The sequence below is a fragment of the Cajanus cajan genome, chromosome 6 (assembly GCF_000230855.2).
Source record: "Cajanus cajan strain Asha chromosome 6, NIPB_CcT2T_4, whole genome shotgun sequence".
Classification (NCBI taxonomy): domain Eukaryota; kingdom Viridiplantae; phylum Streptophyta; class Magnoliopsida; order Fabales; family Fabaceae; genus Cajanus; species Cajanus cajan.
Genome location: NC_138522.1, coordinates 40,537,392 through 40,556,738, shown reverse-complemented (window position 1 = coordinate 40,556,738; position 19,347 = coordinate 40,537,392). Strand labels below are relative to the sequence as shown.

The following is a 19,347-nucleotide window of genomic DNA, read 5'->3' as shown; positions in this document are numbered from 1 at the left end:
TTTTCATAAGGAAATCAAATTTGGCATTATGGCAGATGAGTCCAATTTCAAAAAGCAACCGACCCTCGAACTCACAGAATATATGACACTTTGGTCATGATGGAGTGGTAGATGGATGACAGACAGTCAACACAATCTGATTAAGCATCTAATTCGAGCACACTTTATTTGGAAGCAAAGGCGATTATTAAGCACAACAACGAATCATATGAACGTTTTTTGTTTTTATCCAAAATCATTTCATAGCTGGCGGAGAAGGACCACCATACTCCTTACAAATGATTGACTAAAGCAATCATGAACTAGGTCCTATCAAGAGAAAAAAAATACGTAATTATTTGGATGGACTAAAGCAATCATCTATAGAAGATCTTGTTTGACCGGACGAGGAAAGCGCATTACAAGTTTGACGAAATTCACAAATGGAATACAAAAGCTCTGAAATACTAATGACAAAATATATTAAACAAATACAATTTACTGGAAAATTCTTAGCTTTGAAGCCAAAACCTTGTAATATATACAAAGTGACATGGTCGTTGCCTCTTGTGAAAAGTGTCCAGGAATCTTGTTCAGTCGAGTTTCCTTCTGACCAGTCCTTTGAAAAAGTCAAAACTGTAACACGGTAGAAAATCATTTTGGATTTCAATTGATTTGTTATCACGTCATGGAATAACGAAATTTGAAACTTTCATTTCATTAATAAATGTGCCAGACGAAATTGTTCACTGTTTCTGATAAGTACATGTGCGCTTCAAATTTCAAAAAGTTCAAAGGCCTAAACTGTTGCTTGTTTTTTCCAGAAGTATTTTTGTCACAACTTAATCATGCAGTCAGAAGAAAAAGGTATTTTGATCCATTACCTATTACCATCAGGGTGGAGCTCACACATTTGATTATCATCACCGACAGCTAACAAATATCCCGAGGATGTCAAACCCTACGCATGAAAAGAATTAAATAATAGAAATTTCCAGCAATAATGATAACTGAAGTTAAACCATCAATATTACCATTGGAAATGATTGACAGATAGATAATTAACATATATTACATTCTTCCACTAGATGTAACAATCTCAGTTTTGAAAATTTCTAACCTTATCACCAATAATCAATAGCATAAAATGGCTATTCTTTGACACAAAATTTTAAATCAAGTGCAAACTTGATTAGTGCTCTATTGAAATTACAGTAGTTTAGGAATAGTTTTCATCTGCCAAACCTGAATAGTTACCACATGTTCGATCACTTTGTCCTCATTCTTTTCCTGTACAATAACTCTCTGTCCACTGCACAACATAACATTTTGAATATATAAATGACTGCGTAGCTAAACCATTCCACATACATGCATGAACGGGTTTTTGTTTTGTTAAGTAAAAGCATAAACAGAACGATGAATACAACAATATGTTTAAAACTTCATTTTAGCTGCTAAAGACACTTCCATATATAAAATCTAAAATGATAATCACGTTATGTATATTTTAGTTAACCTTCCCACCATAATGACCATCACAAAAACATAATGAGGGATGTTATTTTTTTTTAATATTATACAATTAACAACACACTCTTCTTAACACACTCATTCTTATTGAAAACTACAAAATAAAAAAAAATAAAAAGAGCCGTTAAATGGGGTGAGTTCTACCAAATTTTGTATTTTTCAATAAATTTTGACTAATTAGAAGGAGTGTGTTTAAAAGAGTATTCAAAGAGTGTTGTTGCCAGCATTTCTATTTAAGCTGAATTTTCGGATTTTTTAAAGAAAAATATAAATACCATTTTTTATAATACTTGTGTTCTTAAATTGTTCGGTCTTTTACCAAAAAGAAAAAGTGTTCGATCCATATTAAAGTGTTGGCTCAAGTGTCTAAGCTGATAAAAAATAATTTAAGTAGACACTTAATGAGGAGTGTCTGACACAAGTCATAGAAGTGTTAGGGAAGTTTTGATGTTGTAAACGTGTCAAACATCTCAAGCAAGAGGAGTGTTCGTTCTTCATACTCAGTATTATGACAATATGTTTGGGAATTTAGATTCAACTCCTTCATGATTAAAATTGCCAAGGGTAAAAGGAAGTAAAATTTAGAAGTTTAAGATGGAGATTATTTGCTAGTTTGAGTGATTTGAATTTCAAAGGGAAAGGATAAGAATAAAATGATGATAAAGAGGACAAATGGAGGCATACATTTTTGTCTTTTTTCCCTGTGACAGGTGGCAAATGCAAGTTGGAGATCAAAAAATTATGAAAAGCAGGAAATAGCATGAATAACAGAGGTCCCTCATAGTTCTATCATGTAAAATCAGTCTTCTTGGACAAAGAACAGTGGAGTCAAGGGCACTCCTCTATGTGTGAATATTAATGATAATGTCTTTCAACAAATTATGCAGCCACACACGATGGAAATTTATTCACTGAATGGTAGATTACTCACCAAAATATCATGGAAATATAGTCTCCAGAGCAACAATGATTTTCTAATTTTACATAGGCAAAGTAACAGCAAATTCAATCGCCATATTATCAACATATTTCAATTTTGCAACCTCAATCATGATCCTTTTCAACTTTACCCATGGTAACAAGCTCCCATAGTCTCACATTTTTTGGTTGCATTTGGAATGCATGCCAATGTTTTTGACAATTCAAGGCATTACCAAAAAAAAGAAAGAAAAAGAAAATTCAAAGGCAAATTACCAGTCAATTTTCCAACATATTTCTACGAATCTTGCCAAAAAAATAAAATAAAATAAATCAAAACTACAGGTGAGAGTTTTTAAAATTAATTCACCTGTGCAACCATGTCTTAATATATAGCTCCTCTAGGGTTTGAAATCCTGCATTTAACAGAATAGGTGAAGCTAAAAAATTACCTTACTAATCAACATATTCGGTGAAGTACAGTATTGGCTGTCTAATATACAGTAAGTTGAAGTAAACAATGATGTCCAGAGACAAATTAAGTGCAAAATTTTAACTGGAAAGACAAATTTTACTTGTTTATTTTTATTTATTTATTTATTTTGAATAAATGTCTATTTTGTTGTCCAGAGATGTCAGGAGATCACATTGGTCAACCACTTATTGGAAACATTTGGTCCTTCAATTAAAAGCCATTACTTTTGAGAATAGATCCACTCATGAAATTTTCACTGATATTGATTGTGAGCTTTATCTCATTTTCCGTAGACATTCCTTATTCAATGTCTATGTAAAGGGAGAGATAGAGAGAGAGGGTCCTGTGAAAATCTAAGATGGAAGGATCCTTCCCATTAGTTTTGTTCTTCTAGGAACCAATTTTTGATGTCACTTCATGAACCAATTTGATGGCATAAGTTGACATTGAATTTGATGCATTTATAATTGAAGAACAAACCTAATGAAACCTTATCATTGTGTCAGGTATTACTCTCGAAACCATGAGTACAGGCCATTAAAAGAAACAGTAAATCTTTAAAGGGGGGGGGGGGGGGGGGAAGCTGGACAACAGAAAATTGAGACTCATGGAGTTTTGTACTTGCAATGGTAAACAAGAAAGCAAGCAATTTTCAATTATATACATCACTGTTGCATCCTATGCCCTTTAGTTATATCCTTCTCTCCTCCCTTGCCTGTTCTTCTGCTTCCCCAAAATATAAATTTCCACAATTTCCATTCTATATATGATAAGTAGCTTGATTAATTTTAGATATAAAAATGATAGGTTTAGAAGTATCTTCCAATTTGGTTGATACACAAGGGTGAGAAGCACACATTCAAGAAGTTAATTCAGATTAAAAGATTTTATCTATACATGGGTTTTTCAGAGAAAGAGAGGGATAAAGGAATGAAGTACACAGGTATGATATTTACACAATAATAACCAGAATTGATGTATGATGTTAGAAATGATACTGACAAGCAACATCAAACTCATGAGTTAACTAGTATAGTAGTACAGTACCTTGATTCACAAATAAACCATAAAATTCCTCAAATTTGTTAAAAAAGGCTGCCAGAATATCTTCTCTTCGAAATAGGTAAGCTCCTGTTGACAACTCTCTTAGAACTGTATTTAAGGATGTTGTTGGCTTCTTATTATCGACATTCAAGCCTATTCCTGTGGAAGCAAGGAATTTGCAATGATCATCATGAGCATAAACTTGAAAATCAATTTTACTCTTACAAAAATGACATTAAAGAAAATCAAATACTCTGCAGAGAACATGGATTTAATACTCAATAGACATGCTCGGCTAATTAAGTACATGGGTCAGAAGCGTATCAGTCACTATAGGAATAATTTATTACCTGCACTAACATTGAACTTCTTTGATTTATATGTTGACGTACAAAGAATGCCTCCAACTTTAGATCCATTTAAATAAAGATCATTTGGCCACTTGATTTTAACATCTATGCAGGGTAACCCCTGGAATGGAAAGTGTTGAAATAAAATGTATTAAGGGCCCACAATCCCAAACAATCAGGAACAAATTAACATTGAGACAAATCATGCATTCGATTAGGAAAACTGCCAAATACAAAGTAAACAAAACCATCCTTAATGCTGCGTACAACTTGACAGTTTGTCTCAGAATCATATAAAGGACCATCAGTTTCCACAAGTGTTAAAATTTTCAGTTTATTTAGTCAACAACTTCCGCACATTTATATCATGTAAATAGAAAATACATATACTTAAATTTGTTAACCTCACTACAGCTTTCACTCATCAAATTCACTGGCAGGCTAGGTGTCAAGCCAGTACTTCAAAACAAAGCACTTACATTTTTGTCACAGATATCCTTGATTGCCTCTGTGATAGCCAGGGAAACCACATACTGAACTAAAGGAACAATTCGTCCATCCTCCATTTGCAAAGTAAAAGAAAACATGAGGCAACCCAATGGAGATTCCCAGACATTCTTTGACCGACCTGAGAGTTCAAGTGCTCAGAGCAGCTCTGACTTTAAACTAGAATAGAAGTTTAAAAAGACAGAATCACACACAGCAACACTAAATGTCATAACATTCACATCAAACCTCGTCCCTTGGTCTGAGCATCAGCAACACAAACTGTACCAATTGGAAGCTCACAAAAGTTGCTGCACAAAATTAATGCCAGATTTAGACATGAAAATGAGAAGACAAGACATCATTTTAGGCACAACAAAGCTAGGGCACATGATAAAACACATAGCATAGATAAGGCAAGAGTGCAAAACATACTGTGAAACGACATCGTGTGTTGACTTCAACAGTGGAGACCAAATGAGAAGCCTGCCAAATTGATTGGTGGAAAGAGAATTCATGTAGGAATGAACTTGGAAAGACCCTTGCATAACAGCTTTATCCACCTCAGAATGCAAAGAGAGGGTGAATTCTCCATTGTCAGGGAGCTTCAGTGCGTTACTGGTCTTTATAGCTTTGGCAGTTTCATTACCCCCCGGTGATTTGCCACACAAAACCAGCAAACTGCAGTCCACGGCTGATTAAAAAGGAACAACCTTTTCATTTCCAACATTGGGCAAACCTTTCAAAATTTTGTTTTTAACTTGTCCATAAGTGCAAATAGAAATAAAAAAAACTTATTTCTCTATTTTTCACTCAAGTTGCTTCCAGAGAAGTTTAAACATGCCCTTAATCCAATTATTCAATAGCAAATGAATTAGTTAATTTATAATATCTGAGAGCACACAAAGACCGAACCTGAAGACGCCATGAATTCAGGTGCAGAAATACCGTGGTTGTAGAGCCTCCGTGTGATGCCTAATAGCAGCGACGCTGTCAACGCAGGGTTACGCACCCGCATCAACTTTTCTTCTCCAATTTCCCAAGGCGTTTCCTAGGTCGGAGAAAACAAGGTGGTTCCACTGATCGTTTACTGTAGGTTTTTTTTTTGCAATCGAGTCACCAAAACTTAGGAAAATTGCAAGAACCCACCTCCCAAAATGAGTGCGTGGGATGCTACCAAATTTGCAAAAAACGACATTGGAGAGGACTGGTTAGCAATTTTTGAAATTTAACAAAACCTACCTACGCAGAAAGTTGCAGGTGATGAATAACCCAACACACACACACACACACACACTAATAAGTCATAACCAAAGGGGAGTGGGAGATGAAGAGGTACCTTTGAGATAGCAATGGAGGATTTGAAGAGTGCTCTGCAGGATTTTAACTTATCAGTTTCCACAGTTCCAGAAAAGGGTCGTTCTCTCGTGGCTACTAGGGATTTCTATCCAGGTATCTCTTCTCTCTCTAGTTCAACTATTTTTCTTGCTTCATTGCTCGTTTGTGAGTTGCATGAAACACGAACTTCGCTGGTGCAGGGGAAGTGATTATAAGCCAAGAGCCTTACGTTTCTGTTCCAAACAACTCCTCGGTATCCGCGCAGAAAAGGTGTGATGGGTGTTACGCGACAACTAATGCCCTTAGCAGGTGCTCTCGTTGCCAAGTTGCACGCTATTGTGGAACCGCATGTCAGGTCTTGTCTTCTATATCGCTGCTTCTCTTTTTCTCTCTTGTGCATTTGTTTGTTTATTGATTACGAAGTGATATGGGCATTCAGTGAAAAAATAGATAATGGGGTTAGTATATTTATTTGGCCTAAGTGTAACTGTTGTTGTATTCTTATTTATTTGTGTTTTGATGTTGTTCAGAGGTCAGAGTGGAAGCTGCATCGTCTTGAGTGTGAGGCCCTCTCCAGGCTTGACAAAGACAAGAGAAAGTCTGTCACACCATCCATACGGTTGATGGTGAGACTTTATCTTCGGAGGAAGTTGCAAAATGAAAAGGTATATGGCAACAATATATTATTGCAGTGTTACTACAGTGCCAATTTCTAACTGAGCCAAATGACATTGTGTGGTCCGTAAAGGCAACCTCATTTAGTGGGATAAGGCTTATCATTTTCAGTCAAATGAAAGATCAGTTTTGCAAATCCTATTTCTTTTTTATCTTTCTGAAGGATCATTCAATTTTCTTTATTCATGTCAAAGTTGGGTAAAACAATCTTTGTTGGTTACTGACCTTGTGCATTGTTAGTTATTGACTATATTATTGATTTAGCAATCACAGTTATCCAGAAGGTTAACATGGAGGAAGTTATGGTTCAAATAGGACTGGAGGTTACACCATTACATTCCAAACAGCTTAATTTATGAACTGTTGTGCTTTATACCAAATATTGGTAGAATGTCAGTAGTTTTTGCTAACCAGTCTGTTGGATATTTGCCTTGCTTTTTTTCTTAATTTCTATATTCAGTTGCATTCATTGTTGTGGCTTACTGGCTTGGAAAAGTTTCTTCTGTGTATTCAGAAAGATTTTTTCAACCACTGATCTGAACATTGAGCAGCTATAAGAGAGATATTTATTATTCGTTTTTCCAGATCATCCTAAGCACTGTTATGGACAACTATCACTTGGTGGAGGCTTTAGTGTCTCGTATCCTTTTTATAATTATTTTTACCAAAAGTTTAATGAAATGAACTTTGATTTTTTTTTCCATTTTCTTTTCCATGATGATTGTTCTTTTTAACATTCATTTCCGTGAAGATATGTCTGACATCACAGAGGAGCAGCTGGTGCTTTATGCACAAATGGCTAATCTTGTAAACTCCATACTACAATGGCCAGAAATCAATATAAAAGAGATTGCAGAGAATTTTTCTAAGGTCTTATGCTCCCTTAAATCATTTGATCCAACTGTTATAAATTGTTCTCATGTAAATCACACACAGCACTCTTCATTGACAAAAAGGTTATGTTCATGTGGATTTAGACATATTTGTCTTAGATAGGGTAATGTTTATTTATGTGGATTTGACTCTATAATGAAGCCAATCTAAGATCAGATCCTTCTAATCCTGCAGTTTGCCTGTAATGTGCATACCATTTGTGACAGTGAGTTGAGACCTGTGGGAACAGGATTGTATCCTGTTATTTCTATTATCAATCACAGGTGACCACTAGGTCTACTCCCCACTCCCACCCCAATATATGTATATATATTATACTATTTCTTGGTTTTTTTTTTTTTTTTTTTTTTTATGCATCTTTCTTGGTAGTGTTCTAATCTTGGTTGTACCATATAGCTGTTTGCCAAATTCTGTGTTGGTTTTTGAGGGAAGGTCAGCTTTGGTACGTGCTATGCAGCATATACCCACAGGTACTGAGGTATGTATTTCTTTTCTTTTGCCTGATTCGAAATTATAATTTGCAATATTTATTTCATTGAGCAAGAAATGTCATTTGAGGATCATTTATGTAAACTCAGAAAACGCTTGGGAAGAAAATTAGGATTTAACCATCTTGTTTCACAATAGTCATGTCCTGTGTTGTATCCTGTTCTGTATCTCTGTAAACATAAATGCTCATGCTTAGCTTCACATGTATTGTATTTTCTATATGTTTCGTCTCATTGTTCTCAAGGTTGTCTCGACTTTTACGTTGAATTGTTTTTTGGATAACTACCATTTTGACTGTAGAGGATGTTAATGGAAGTCAAACTATCAGAGGCACAACCAGCGCTTCTACAAATCCATTGAAAATTTAGGATATGTGGCTTTTATATGCTAATTAATGCCAAAAATATATAAAACTCATGCATCCTTTTTTTTTATGAGGAAAAGTAGACACCTTTAAAGTAATTTAATATTTCAAGCTTTCATAAGTATGGTATCAAACTATCAATGGTACTGCCTGTTGGATTTTTCCGGTAGAATTTCTATCAATATAATAGTCAGTTCTAAGATACAAATGAGTGCCCTCATTTAAATAACAAGTGGTTGGTTTTATTGATAAATGATAAATGGATGATTCAAATGGTTAATTATCCTTTGGTGGATCATGGATGTAAAAGAAAATTTGGTTAATTCAACCTAAATATGGGAAAGTCAAAATGGTGTCAAACTATCAGTTCCATTTTTGACCCCAAATCCCATTTCTAATGTTGAATCACCTTGATATGATATATGCATTTTGAGGAAACTTCATTCTTTGGCTTGCTTGAGCACTGGACAACTTTACCTTGACACTGCTTCCTGTTTTAATTGTTAGAATAGCTTATTAGGGAAGCTTTTGTATTTTATATTATCTTCTTTTTTGTATGTCTGATGAGCAGTCCTAGGCTCTTAGCCTTTTCAGCCTATATTGTATGTTTTTATATACTCAATCAAGTAATGAAGAAAGTGTGAAAAACACTTTTCCAAAACCATCTTAATATTCAAGTTGGTATCAGAGCGGGTTCGATCCCGCTCTGTCGCTCGCCGTCGTCCGCCGCTTCCGGCCACCGTACACCGCCGCCGGCCACCGTTCGCCGCCGCCGGCCGGCGACCAAATTCTTCGACGAACGTAGGGTTTGGTGCGCCTCGTTGAGCGCGACCCAACCCTGCTGGTTTTGAGCGCATCCAAGTATCCACGCGCCGCTCCAAGTGTCTGTCCGTCAAGCGCGTGTGTCTCACGCGCCGCCTTCTGGTCACCGGAAGTCCGCCACGCCGCCACCGTTGTGTTCGCCTGAGCTGTCTGGGTCCGTTTCAGACCTCAGTTTATTGTTCCAGTTGGTCGTTTGGGTCGCGGTCACTGTTCATCTCCTTCTCTTCGGATTTATTTCCGATTTTCTTCTTCTCCCATGGCTTCTTCAGGTCCTGCTCTTGCTATTGCTGGTACACCTACCATTACTGCAGAAAAGTTAAATGGGAAGAACTATCTTTCATGGGCTGCATCTGTGGAACTTTGGTTCCTTGGTCAAGGACACCATGACCACCTAGAAAAGGAAGACATTGAGGGGTCAATAGAGAATAAAGCTCAGTGGAAGAAAGTTGATTTTCAGTTATGTGCTGTTTTGTGGCAATCTGTGGAACCCAATATACTTGGAACACTTAGAGCCTTTAAAACTTGTTGCTCTTTTTGGAAGAAGGCTCAAAGTATCTATGCTAATGACATTCAAAGGCTGTATGATGCTGCACAAAAACTAGCCTCTTTGAGACAAACTAGTCATGATATGGTTTCTCATGTGGCTGAAGCTCAAGCTGTCGTGGAAGAACTAAAATTATTTCTTGATGATGAGTCATTGGAAGGAATGAAGAAGAAACTTGATAGGCTATATATGGTGATGATTTTACGAACATTGCATTCAGACTTTAATCATGTTCGTGATCAACTCCTGACCGGTCATGAAATCCCCTCAATGGACAACTTAGTTACTAGACTACTTCGAGTTCCAACTGAATCCAAGAGTGAAAATTCTACCGCCATTGTTGAAGCTTCTGCTATGGTCTCTTCCAAGGGAAGGGGTGGTCGTGGAAACCGAGGAAGAGGGGGTAGAAGTGGTCGTCCTCAATGTTCCTACTGCAAAAGGATGGGTCACACTCAAGAGAATTGTTACTCTCTCAATGGTTTTCCAGAAAAGATAGCAAATCTGTCCAAGTCTGATCAATCAGAAAAGGTTGATAGGAAGATTCCTGAAAATGATTACCAAGAATATCTTCAATGGAAAGCTATGAGTCAAGCTCAATCTTCCTCTACTCCTACTATTTCTACAGCCTGTATTTCTCAATTAACTGCAAGTCAAAGTCCATGGATCATTGATTCAGGTGCCTCTGATCACATAGCTAGTAATGATTCTCTATTCTTGTCCATGTCCTCTCTTAAATTACCCCATCTTATTACCTTAGCAGATGGATCCAAAATTGCTCCCAAAGGAATTGGTCAAGTTTCACTTTCTCCCATGTTAAATTTAAAATCTGTTTTATTTGTCCCTAACTGTCCTTTCAATTTAATCTCTTTAAGTCAATTAACTAAATCCTTAAACTGTTCAGTAACTTTTAATGCTGAATCTTGTGTCATTCAGGAACGTGGTACGGGCAAGATGATTGGCGTAGGACATGAATTTGGTGGTCTTTACTATTTTGGAATGCAACCATCAGTATCTTGTGTTGCTATTTTGCCACCCAAGCTTTTGCATGATCGTTTGGGTCATCCAAGTTTGTCCAAGTTGAAATTCTTAGTTCCTAGTCTCAAAACATTGGAAGAGTTAGGTTGTGAGTCATGTCAACTAGGCAAACATGTTAGATCATCCTTTCCCAAACAAACTGAAAAAAGGTGTAACTCAGTTTTTACCACCATTCACTCTGACATATGGGGTCCAAGCCGTGTAACATCTTTTGGTTTCAGATATTTTGTAACCTTTATTGATGAATTTTCTCGTTGTACTTGGGTATACTTAATGAAAGATCGTTCTGAACTTTTGTCTATATTTGTTTCCTTCTTTAATGAAATTCAGAACCAATTTAGAAAAACAATCAAAATTTTTAGAAGTGATAATGCCAAAGAATATTTCTCCCTTGAATTATCTTCCTTTTTATCTTCACAAGGTGTTTTACATCAGTCTACATGTCCACACACACCCCAACAAAATGGAATAGCAGAAAGGAAAAATAGACACCTTGTAGAGACTGCACGCACCCTGATGCTCAATGCAAATGTTCCTGTACATCATTGGGGTGATGCAATTCTTACAGCCTGTTTTTTAATAAACAAAATGCCATCGTCTTCTCTTGAGAATAAAATTCCTTACTCGATTATCTTTCCAAAGGAACCCTTGTTTCATGTCTCACCTCGAGTCTTTGGGTGTACATGTTTTGTCCATGATGTCTCTCCTGGTTTGGATAAGTTATCGGCTAGGGCTATCAAATGTGTTTTCCTAGGCTATTCTCGTCTCCAGAAAGGGTACAAGTGTTACTCTCCAAAGACCAAAAAATTTTACATGTCTGCTGATGTTACCTTTTTTGAACACACTCCTTTCTTCCTATCCTCTACAAATGATTCTGTCTCAATCCAACAGGTTCTACCTGTATCTTCCCATCTATCCATAGCACTTCAACCTTTAGCCCCTAATCAAGAGGTCACTCAACCCACCTTGTCCACAAATAGACCCATTCCCGTTACTTCATCTCCTCTTCTCACCTATCAGCGTCGAACTCAACAAATTGATTTGACAATTCCTGAAGAACCACCAATTTCATCTCCTTCACCATCAAGTTCCCCTACTACGGGTCCTAATGATGATAGTTCAAGCTGGCCAATTGCCCTTCGCAAAGGTATTCGTTCGACTCGGAACCCTCATCCTATATATAATTTTTTGAGTTATCATCGATTATCTCCTTTATATTGTTCTTTTATCTCCTCTATATCTCCTTTAACCATTCCTAAAAATGTCCATGAGGCACTTGATCATCCTGGATGGCGACAAGCTATGATTGCTGAAATGCAAGCTCTTGAACATAGTGGCACCTGGGATTTAGTACCACTTCCTCCTGGTAAACAACCAGTTGGTTGTAGATGGGTCTATGCCATTAAAGTTGGGCCTGATGGTACAGTTGATCGACTCAAAGCCCGATTGGTGGCCAAGGGATATACTCAAATTTATGGCCTAGATTATGGTGATACCTTTTCTCCTGTGGCCAAAATCCCTACAGTTCGTCTCTTCCTTGCTATGGCAGCTATTCGGCATTGGCCTCTCCACCAATTAGATATTAAAAATGCGTTTCTTCATGGAGAGTTGGAGGAGGAAATTTACATGGAGCAACCTCCTGGGTTTGTTGCTCAGGGGGAGTCTGGTTTAGTTTGCAGATTGCGAAGATCCCTTTATGGTCTCAAACAATCTCCTCGGGCTTGGTTCGGAAAATTTAGTCATGTGGTGCAGAATTTTGGGTTGAAAAGGAGTGAAGCAGATCATTCAGTGTTCTATTGTCACACTTCACCTGGGAGATGTGTTTATTTGATTGTTTATGTTGATGACATAGTGATTACAGGGAATGATGCAACTACAATCTCTCAATTGAAGAAACATTTGTTTAGTCATTTCCAGACCAAAGACCTTGGGCATCTGAGATATTTTTTGGGTATTGAGGTTGCTCAATCAAAGGAAGGCATCGTGATTTCACAAAGAAAATATGCTATTGATATCTTGAAGGAAACTGGCATGTTGGATTGCAAGCCCATTGATAGTCCTATGGATCCTAACCAAAAGTTGATGGCTGATCAAGGTGAATCGTTCACAGACCCAGAGAGATATAGAAGATTGGTTGGGAAGCTTATTTATCTCACAATCACAAGACCTGATCTTTCTTTTGCAGTAGGGATTGTTAGTCAATTCATGCAGGCCCCTCATATTGATCATTGGAATGCTGTTTTACGTATCCTTAGATATATCAAAAAGGCACTAGGATAAGGATTATTGTATGAGGACAAAGGAGACAACCAAATTTCTGGCTATTGTGATGCTGATTGGGCTGGTTGTCCTATAGACCGACGCTCTACTACTGGCTACTGTGTGTTCCTAGGTGGAAATCTCATATCTTGGAAGAGTAAGAAGCAAAATGTTGTTGCTCGATCCAGTGTTGAGGCTAAATATCGTGCTATGGCCTTAATTACTTGTGAACTTATGTGGATTAAGCAACTTCTTCAAGAGTTAAAGTTTTGTGAAGGTCATCCAATGAAGTTGTATTGTGATAATCAAGTTGCACTCCACATTGCCTCCAATCCAGTATTTCATGAGAGAACTAAACATATAGAAGTTGACTGTCATTTTGTTAGAGAGAAGTTGCTATCTAAGGAAATTGTTACCAAATTTGTCACATCCAATGAACAACTTGCAGATGTTATGACTAAATCATTGAGGGGGCCTCGCATTCAGTTCTTATGTTCCAAGCTTGGTGCATACAATCTGTATGCTTCAGCTTGAGGGGGAGTGTTAGAATAGCTTATTAGGGAAGCTTTTGTATTTTATATTATCTTCTTTTTTGTATGTCTGATGAGCAGTTCTAGGCTCTTAGCCTTTTCAGCCTATATTGTATGTTTTTATATACTCAATCAAGTAATGAAGAAAGTGTGAAAAACACTTTTCCAAAACCATCTTAATATTCAAGTTTAATTAACTAGATACATCCACAACAATTTTGTCCTGTACCGAGCCAGCTCCCACTTTACTTGCAGTTGTAGTTATTTGTGCAGTGAAACAGCAGTTCATGTTCACTACTCTCCAACTCTGTGATAAGTTTTCTGGCCATTAGCACAGCATACATTTCTCTAACTGATATGATTGACAGTTGCAACTTTTTCTTTTATACATATTTTTTTGGGCTGGGGGCAGATCTCGTATCCAATAGATGACGATTCTGTTAAGAAAGTTATAAGATGTTGCATAATATTTTTTATCTTTCCCATATCATGTTCAATACAATTTTCTGTATGTTTGAAGGTACTGATAAGTTATATAGAGACTGCTGGAAGCACTATGACTCGACAGAAGGCTCTCAAAGAGCAGTACCTATTCACTTGTACATGTCCTCGCTGTTCTAAAGCGGTACTTTCTATACCTGAGATATCTCCTTTTGGGCTTTCATGGCATAGTATATTTCAGTAAAATTGACATGCTTTCATCGGCTAATTCAGTTAAATTAGTTTTGAAGGGTCAATATGATGATATCCAAGAAAGTGCAGTTCTAGAAGGATACAGATGCAAAAGTGAAAAATGTGGTGGTTTCTTGCTTCGTACAACTGGTAGGTAACTATGGCTGTTATAAATGTTCAAGTAGCTGGTGGGGAACATTATAATCTTTTATGGCTATTGATTTTGTAGTCTGATGGTACATCCTGCCCTTTATGAACACAAGTGAGATCAAAGATAGACAACCTGCCAGGTGCTTTTATGTGTTTCTTATCAATGAACTTATTTTGTTTTTGTAATCTGCTAAATTTGAAGATGGGAAAGGATTCCAATGCCAAGGTTGTGGACTCGTTAGGGACAAGGAGGAGATAAAGAGAATTGCAACTGAAATTAAATTGCTATCTGAAGAAGCTGCTTCTATACCCTCTACCACTTTCAGTATCCTTTAATGTTTCCAACAAAAAATTTTAATTGCAATAGCTATCACCTAAACTATTTTCTTTTTCTATTCTCCAATCTTCTCTCCTTTCTCTCCCCCCATGATAGCCTTGATCCATGTGCATATAAAATGAGTTTGTTGTGTCCATGAAGTCAAATCCTTAACTATTTGTAGATTATGAAGAAGCTATTTTCATAAATAAAAGGATTGAGAAACTGCAAACAGAACTCTATGATCCTTTCTCAATCAACTTGATGCAAACTAGAGAGAAGATTTTGAAGGTAAGCTCCTCCTTGTAGTTCTCTATCTATTCTACTCTTATTCCCTTATTAATATGTCTTGCTTAGCTATATCAAGCTCAACCTTGTCATACATGCTTTACTTGGCACAATTCGTATGGAGATTTGTTTAGTGCATGTAGATGTTATTTGTGCCATTGAAGCTACAATTTATGTTTTAACTCTGGAAATAATTGTTGTAAATATGACATTTTGTCCTCTGCAGTCATTAATGGAGCTGGAACACTGGACAGAAGCTCTAGCATATTGCAGATTGACCATACCATTCTATCAAAGTATGTCATACTGAACTTGGATCCCTAGTAAAAGGACATAATGAGATTCCATAGTATTGATTTTTTCAGTAGTTTCAGTCGTTGCTTTAAAAATTGTATATGTTGCTCCACAATTCGTGTATTCCTGGTTGAATGAAAAAATGAATATTCCTATGAATAGCAATAGTGATGCAAGGTTTTCTGGAAGCAAGGCAGATAAAATTTACAAGGAAAAAGTTGAAGGTTATAATTTAGGTGTTAGCTGAACATCCTAGAACATTTCAATTACATCAAGGATTTACACATAATATTGTGATGAGATTTGTCACAGAATGTTATGAGGGGGGGGGAAAGAGTAAACAATTTGGATTATGGCAGAAGACTGATAGACATTATGTTTTTAGAAGCACACACTTCGCATGATTGTTATATTTCTACACACATTGAGTGTTCTAAAATTGTACCAGTGTCTTTCACTAATTTTCATGGAAATCTCAAATCCTTTTTGGTTTAAGCAACAGCAATGACTTTTTAAGTTAATATTTACTGGCTACTAAATTGACCTTGTTGGAATATATAAATTATTAAGAGCATCCGATAATATCTTGATTATATCTTAGAATTATTTTGCAATATCTAAGATTATCTCTTCAGATTATTTTCTGTATTTCATTATATTTGATGATTTGTTTCCTTATTTAGTTAAAATTATGATCTAGTATTAATATAAGGGAAGGTTAGTGATTTATGTTTTGTATCACATTGTAATACATTAGATCATGTCAAGTCAACATCTAAGAAAAAAATATATAGACTAATTAAAATGTAAGTGTTCAGTCTCATTTATCTCCATTTCCTCCTATATCTAAAACCCTATAATTTCAACGTGATATCAAAACAGTACATCCTCTATGATCTATCCTATCATTCCTTCAGTTCCGAGTTCTCTAAAATCCACATGATTCTTCCTTTAAATTAATTATCTCTTTTACTGTGATTCATCTTCTGTTTCCAATGACCGCTTGCCATTTTGTCCTTCTAGTATCTATCACTGTTGTGCCACTGGCTACCTAGTCCAGTGTTGTGTTTGCTCGGTGACCACTCAGTTACTGTGATCTCCCAATGTATACCCAGTATTCCGACAATCTGGCCCTCAGAGTGATTTGGTCGGTTTTATTTGTCCCGAATGTGGTTTGGTCTTTGCTACTTTTTTGTCCCAGATGCAAAGTGCCCCCAATTTTTGTCTCAGATGTGCTCTAACACTGTTTTCATTGTATTCAGCCTTTTTTATTTTCTCTTTTTCCTCTCCTCTATACCTAAATTCCTATAATTTCTGCCTACAAAAAACTGGGCGACTGAAATCTCTCTATCTGCTACATAAATTTAATAGAATTTTATGTAATTAGTCTTCAGAAGTTATGCCATACACAATGCAACAGAAATTTATGCTTATACTATTCAACACAAGTTTTTAATTTATGGGCACAAGGGTTAGCTATGGTTTCTAATAGAATGATGCTAAAGCTAAACTGATCTTAATAATCTTCATGTAGTTTATAAATCATCTGCTGCTTGAATCTATATTCACTTTGCCTAGTGTGCTAGAACTTACAATTCTTGTTCTGTTTTAGAAAAAAGTTCATAAATATATTGCTAATTTCTTTGCTGGACGGACAAATTTGCTTCGTTGCAGGAGCGTATCCAGCTGTTCACCCCCTGCTTGGCTTGCAATATTATACTTGTGGAAAACTAGAATGGTAAGCATCTGTCAACTGAAGCTTATGTCTGTTTAGCCTTAAAATGGTCAAAGGTTTTTGTTAAATTGTTTTACTTGGTGAAAGCATTTGAGGGGACGAAAAATATCATGTTTTACTGTTGTAACTTGTAAATAACGCAAATGTTTTTTTATATGCATAACATGTTGTCAAAATAGGATCAGGGGAAGATGGTAACATGGATTGTAAATCCCCAAACCCTACTAAAAATGCAAAACTATATTTAAACATACACATGCATAGAACATACAATAGAAAAGGAAAATAACCTCCAAATCACATCATTGAACTAAATTTCACCAACATTGATTGACACAAGTGGTAACAACTTGCATCCTTAAATCAAGTTGTCTAGGGCTTGAAATCTAGTCATGGGTATGGAATAAACTATTTGGGAGAGAAATGCTCACCTTATATGCATTCATGATTTTTGATAGGGATTAGTTACTACTTCTAAAGGTAGATACTTCGTATTAATTCAATGCTTATCCAAAAAAGAACTAAAATTTCATAAGTTTAAGATCCAACATAACTCATAATTAGCCACATAAGTAATAACATAAGTTTTTCATAAGAAATATAATTCATGACACAGAATTATAGTCTAAAACCGCCTATAGGTACGGACCGTATGGTGCAAACAACTGTGACTGGCCGAGCAATTAGGGATGCTGGCCAGAGAAGGGAACAGGGGAACTAGCTCACTGGTCACACAATCATTAATGTCACTGATCCCGCAACCAATCCAATTCACGTCTTTCTCCAAAGATCACAAGATCATGTGATTTCATGATCATGTGATTTCATGATCATGTGATTTCATGATCTCAATCGCAATTTTAACAGTAATATAACATAAGTTCCAACAAAAACTGAAGAATCTTGTGATTATTAGAGTAATTAATTCAGAGATTGCAGTTTTTTTTTTAATGTTGGTAGATAACAATTTAATAATGTAGGGAAATATTCCTAAGTGAGAGAAACTGTGCATTCTATTTAATTTCAGTGTTAATGTTATTAAGTTAGTAATCGACTTTGTTAAGATGCCCATATTGACAATAATACGATCACAATAATATTTTAACTTTGGGCTTGAGTTAGGCTTGATAAAATCTGTTTTTCAATATCATGTAAAAAAAACTCTTAAAATCGAAATGAAGAATTCTTTCTTTGGAGTACAAGGATATTTCATTCTAAATCTAAACAAAAGAACCGTCCCAGAGTCCTAGTGCGGTAATTAATCAATGGACAATCTGGTTAAGTACACGAGCAATCAAACTAAATATAAGACTAAAAATCAAACATCCATGTAGCCAAACCCCATAAGACAAAAGAGACTTGTTATTTTGTTGTTTGAGCTTAATGATTTTGATATAGGTATCTGGGAGACACAGAGGAAGCTGTTAAATCATTGAGCAAGGCTGCGGATGTACTACGGATTACACATGGCACAAATACGCTTTTCATGAAGGACCTCTTGATGAAGTTAGAAGAAGCCCGTGCTGAAGCGTCTTACAAATTGTCCTCCAAAGGGTAGTAGAGTAACAAGTTGACGACTACAGTTGCTGCTGCTGTTAGTACAAGCTAGTCATTAAAACTGAACCACGCAAGGATTAATGGGTGTTTTTTATTAATGATAGCAAGCTTGCACAATGAAATACATGAATCTCAACCGGATAAATTGTTAGTGGCGAAAAACGGAAAAGGATGGATGGTTAGCTTTCCCATTTACTTCTCATTTGGTATTCTAATGTACGCGTCAATATAAGGGGGAATTTTGATAATATTTACATTTTATATGTTGGGTAAACTGCACTTTCTTCTTTTTTCGAAAAATCATATTAAACTTCCCATGTTTTATAACTCCAATTTGACATGCATTTTATTTTTTCAAAATGTTTTTGAACGTCGAAAGATATATGAACTGTTTGAAATTTAAGGGGGTGTATTGGTTTAGAATTTCATAGGATTTTAAAAGACTTTTTTTTGAGTAAAAAAGTCTGTTGGTATTCAATCAAGACTTTATGTCACTTAAAAACAATCCAGTGGTATTCAATCAGGATTTTTAAGATTTTTTAAAGAGTTCATTAAAATCTATTGGTATTCATTTGATACTTTTTACAACTTAAAAATAAT

The 19,347-nt window shown here is 36.0% G+C and overlaps 2 protein-coding genes across 3 annotated transcripts; one reads left to right on the top strand and one right to left on the bottom strand.

Moving 5' to 3' along the window:
- Positions 1 to 204: 204 nt before the first annotated feature.
- LOC109794594 (biotin--protein ligase 2) lies at positions 205 to 5,843 on the bottom strand. 2 transcript variants are annotated; one of them, XM_083077073.1, is made up of 10 exons: positions 5,701 to 5,843; positions 5,221 to 5,479; positions 5,035 to 5,096; positions 4,779 to 4,927; positions 4,300 to 4,420; positions 3,953 to 4,108; positions 2,801 to 2,846; positions 1,225 to 1,291; positions 864 to 940; positions 205 to 615 (listed from the first exon to the last, which is right to left on the bottom strand). In XM_083077073.1, exons 1-10 carry the CDS (start codon positions 5,801 to 5,803, stop codon positions 573 to 575), a joined length of 1,083 nt encoding a protein of 360 aa, XP_082933199.1. In that variant the 5' UTR covers positions 5,804 to 5,843; the 3' UTR covers positions 205 to 572. The 2 variants fall into 2 exon arrangements, 1 of the variants encoding a protein (XP_082933199.1); XR_014434672.1 differs by lacking the exon at positions 2,801 to 2,846.
- Positions 5,844 to 6,095: 252 nt separating this feature from the next.
- Positions 6,096 to 19,021, top strand: SDG37 (SET domain group 37). Its single transcript, XM_083077072.1, has 14 exons — positions 6,096 to 6,237; positions 6,324 to 6,478; positions 6,654 to 6,788; positions 7,384 to 7,438; positions 7,550 to 7,668; positions 7,867 to 7,955; positions 8,089 to 8,170; positions 14,256 to 14,360; positions 14,467 to 14,557; positions 14,760 to 14,882; positions 15,058 to 15,164; positions 15,388 to 15,457; positions 17,130 to 17,193; positions 18,589 to 19,021. Exons 1-14 carry the CDS (start codon positions 6,138 to 6,140, stop codon positions 18,746 to 18,748), a joined length of 1,455 nt encoding a protein of 484 aa, XP_082933198.1. The 5' UTR covers positions 6,096 to 6,137; the 3' UTR covers positions 18,749 to 19,021.
- The last annotated feature ends 326 nt before the right edge of the window (positions 19,022 to 19,347 follow it).